We start from the raw sequence: 3,144 nt of genomic DNA, 5'->3' as shown, positions 1-3,144 counted from the left end.
GTTCATGCCTATTTTTAAGAAAAATTCAAAGGCATATTTGAATTTTGATGTATATTTATTGAATTATATATGTACCATTTTGTTCCACAACCTTTTCACCTGTTAAGGAATGTACACATTCTATTTGTTTTCAGCTATTTCGATATATTCATACCTATACTTCTTACTAAAAATCGGCATGGACTTTCCAGACAGCCCAATATTATGCAATACAATGCAATTACAGTCTTTATAAAAATATATATCATACAAAATATTTATCCCATATAAATGGAATATCTATAGGGCCAAGTGGGTCTTGTTCCCAAACTATGAGGAGAATTTCTCTTCTTAACACTTTGACGGCCGGAGTCACGTACACGTGACTTCGCGCAATCGCCAGTTATCGACGGAGTTTATGTCTTCACGTAGTTGCAAAGCTTCAAGTTGTTATTGTTTGTACATTGTTTATCTATTGTTTGTCCACTATCGGTTGATACTATATCTATTACATCAATATCAACCATATCTATTTGTCTACCTATCTATCTATCTGTATTTACACATACATCTATCTAATCCTTCAAAAATGAGTAAAAGTGACGACGAGATATACGCCGATAACTTGTCAAATATTAGTGAGACAGAATCAAATGACAGCAAAGATTCAGACAGTGGACGCGAAATTATTATTAGGAAAATGAAAAATTTGACGAAACCCGTAATAGATTCCGATGAGGTGGATAGTAGTAGTTCCGACGAAGATGAAATCGAATGGTCTCGAACAGACGACACCGGTAATATGGAAAGCTGTGAAGAACAAGCAGGAGTGAAAATATCCCTTGATGAATGCAGCATACAATCAGCCGTAGATCTTTTCTTTGGTGAAGATTTAATGAATTTATTCGTAATTGAAACGAATCGATATCACGAACAGCAACAAATTGATATCGAAGGAAGTAAAGGTAAGAAGTGGACGGATACAGACGCTGAGGAAATGAAAAAATTTCTCGGTTTGATCATTCTGATGGGATTAGTAAAAAAAGTCGGAGAAAGATGAATATTGGTCGATAAATCCATTAATCTGCACTCCAATTTTCGGAAGAATTATGACAAGGAATAGATTTCGGAAAATTTGGAGATACTGGCATTTCAGTAATAACGAAAAATGTTAGGACCGACTAGACAAGATTAAACCCGTCACAGATTATTTCCAAGATAAATTTCGAGCCATCTACAAACCTAAAAAAGAGTTATCACTGGACGAAGCCATTATACCATGGCGCGGAAGGCTTTGCTTCCGCACTTATAATTCTGACAAGATTGTAAAGTACGGGATATTAGTACGCATGTTGTGCGAAGCACGTTCTGGTTACATATGTAACTTTGATATATATTGTGCACGTGGAATAAAATTAAAAGAAACCATACTGTCGGTACTGTCACCGTACTTGTACTTGTGGCATGACGTCTACACGGACAATTACTACAATAGTGTAGCAATCGCAGAAGAGCTGCTAAAAAACAAACGAATGTGTGTGGAACACTACGAAAGAATGGAGATGTACCAGACTGTTTGGAAAACATAAATTGAAAGGAGTCCGATACGGACTTTCGAAGGAAAGGTAATATCCTTGTGCAACTGCTTCGAGCTAAAAAAAAAGACGTTGTACATGATTTCAACTATACACGCAGCAAATATGGTTGAAGTCACAAGCACAAGAACAAAAAAGACGGTGAAAAACCCGACCTGTGTTGTCGAATATAATAAGTATATGCAGGGCGTAGATCGTGCAGCCAATACTTGTCATACTACTCTATTTGATTAAAAACAAAGAAATGGCCGAAGAAAGTTGTGCTATATTTTAAGAATGAAAATTAAAAGAAAAAATTGCGGAATATTTTCGACAACTCTTGTTACTAACAAAAATTGACCATACTTAACTTGCAGAAAACTAAAATATTCCTGACTAGGTTTAAAACGAACTATCATACTCTAATACATGTGACACTTAACTGAAAAGAAAGTTTTATTTACAAATGCAGCTACAGGATCATCTCCATCTTCCTATTTAAAATTTCCAACAGTCGTTCTTGTATCTGTTATGTAAAGGCTCCTGTGGAAATAAATCCTTGGACGGATGTGTACAATGCCACATTAGAGCACGATGTGTGCCCACAAATACAACAGGGCAAATACGACGGAAGTGAAGATTGTCTGCACCTGAATGTATACACTCCCAAGGTAAGTCCCGTAGAGGGTGTCCACTAAACACTTTCATCATTCATCACAATTACTTTCGCATTGTACAGATGATGTACAATTGTATTACGTTGTCTTGAAAGTTTCTTTCGTTTTATTAATAATTAATATATACACAATATTTTATGCTTTATGTCACATTACTGAATTGTGTACGATTCATTTCGCATCATAACTGTAATGTAACTGCCCGGCACGAATTTTACGGTTCGCCACCAACGTTACACTACAAGATCGTTTTTGGTGTCACGAATGCTCGCTTCGAACTCTCGGCTGAATTCTCTCTCGATACTTCCTACTCAGTTCAGTGAAAAGTAGACGATCAAAGAGGTTCGTCAAAAAACCGACAGACCAGTGGAGTACGGTCGAGCGCGAACCGAGCGCAAAGATGGCTTGATTCGTCGCTCGCTAGTCCGTCCAGACTAAGCGAATACTCACGTTACATTACGATATTCTGTTGCTAGTCAGTCGTTGGCTTAAGAAATTAGATTGTCTATTTATATAAACACTGCCACAGAAAATAATTGAATACAATTTACGAAAGAAACTTTTGGGACAACCTAATATGATCTGTATACATATATAAACTGTACACTGTATATTATATAGCGAATAAATATCTTTCTCGGTAGCTGGACTTCACCAAAAAGGAAACCGTGAAGCCGGTGTTGGTATGGATACACGGTGGTGCATTCAGGAATGGAGCCAATGCTAAGGATGTTTACGGCCCTGACCGATATATTGAAGAAGATGTCATAATGGTCGCGATGAAGTACCGTCTTGGTCCTTTAGGTACAAAGAAGACATGCTATGAAATATTTAACGAACTAGGTACAAACGGATGTGTCTCTTATCTTTTTAGGATTTTTGTCACTGGATCATCCTGACGCACGAGGAAATCA

At 37.0% G+C, this 3,144-nt stretch overlaps 2 protein-coding genes across 2 annotated transcripts; both read left to right on the top strand.

Annotated features, from left to right (window-relative positions):
- Positions 1 to 24: 24 nt before the first annotated feature.
- LOC128892687 (juvenile hormone esterase-like) lies at positions 25 to 3,140 on the top strand (the record flags this gene model as incomplete). The annotated part of the gene is made up of 4 exons (XM_054153230.1): positions 25 to 1,415; positions 2,093 to 2,224; positions 2,875 to 3,034; positions 3,105 to 3,140. Coding segments are annotated over exons 1-4 (415 nt in total), but the record flags the coding sequence as incomplete, so codon positions are not given.
- On the top strand, positions 569 to 1,039 carry LOC128892686 (uncharacterized). Its single transcript, XM_054153229.1, has one exon. The coding sequence runs from the start codon at positions 569 to 571 to the stop codon at positions 1,037 to 1,039; it is 471 nt and encodes a 156-aa protein (XP_054009204.1).
- Positions 3,141 to 3,144: the final 4 nt, after the last annotated feature.

This window comes from Hylaeus anthracinus, unplaced genomic scaffold (genome assembly GCF_026225885.1).
Source record: "Hylaeus anthracinus isolate JK02 unplaced genomic scaffold, UHH_iyHylAnth1.0_haploid 14433, whole genome shotgun sequence".
Taxonomy (NCBI): domain Eukaryota; kingdom Metazoa; phylum Arthropoda; class Insecta; order Hymenoptera; family Colletidae; genus Hylaeus; species Hylaeus anthracinus.
Note: the sequence above shows the minus strand (reverse complement) of the source record. Positions and strands in the feature narration are given on the sequence as shown.

Coding starts and splice junctions, on each gene's coding strand:
- LOC128892686 (XM_054153229.1), top strand. CDS start 569: ATGAGTAAAAGTGACGACGAGATATACGCCGATAACTTGTCAAATATT.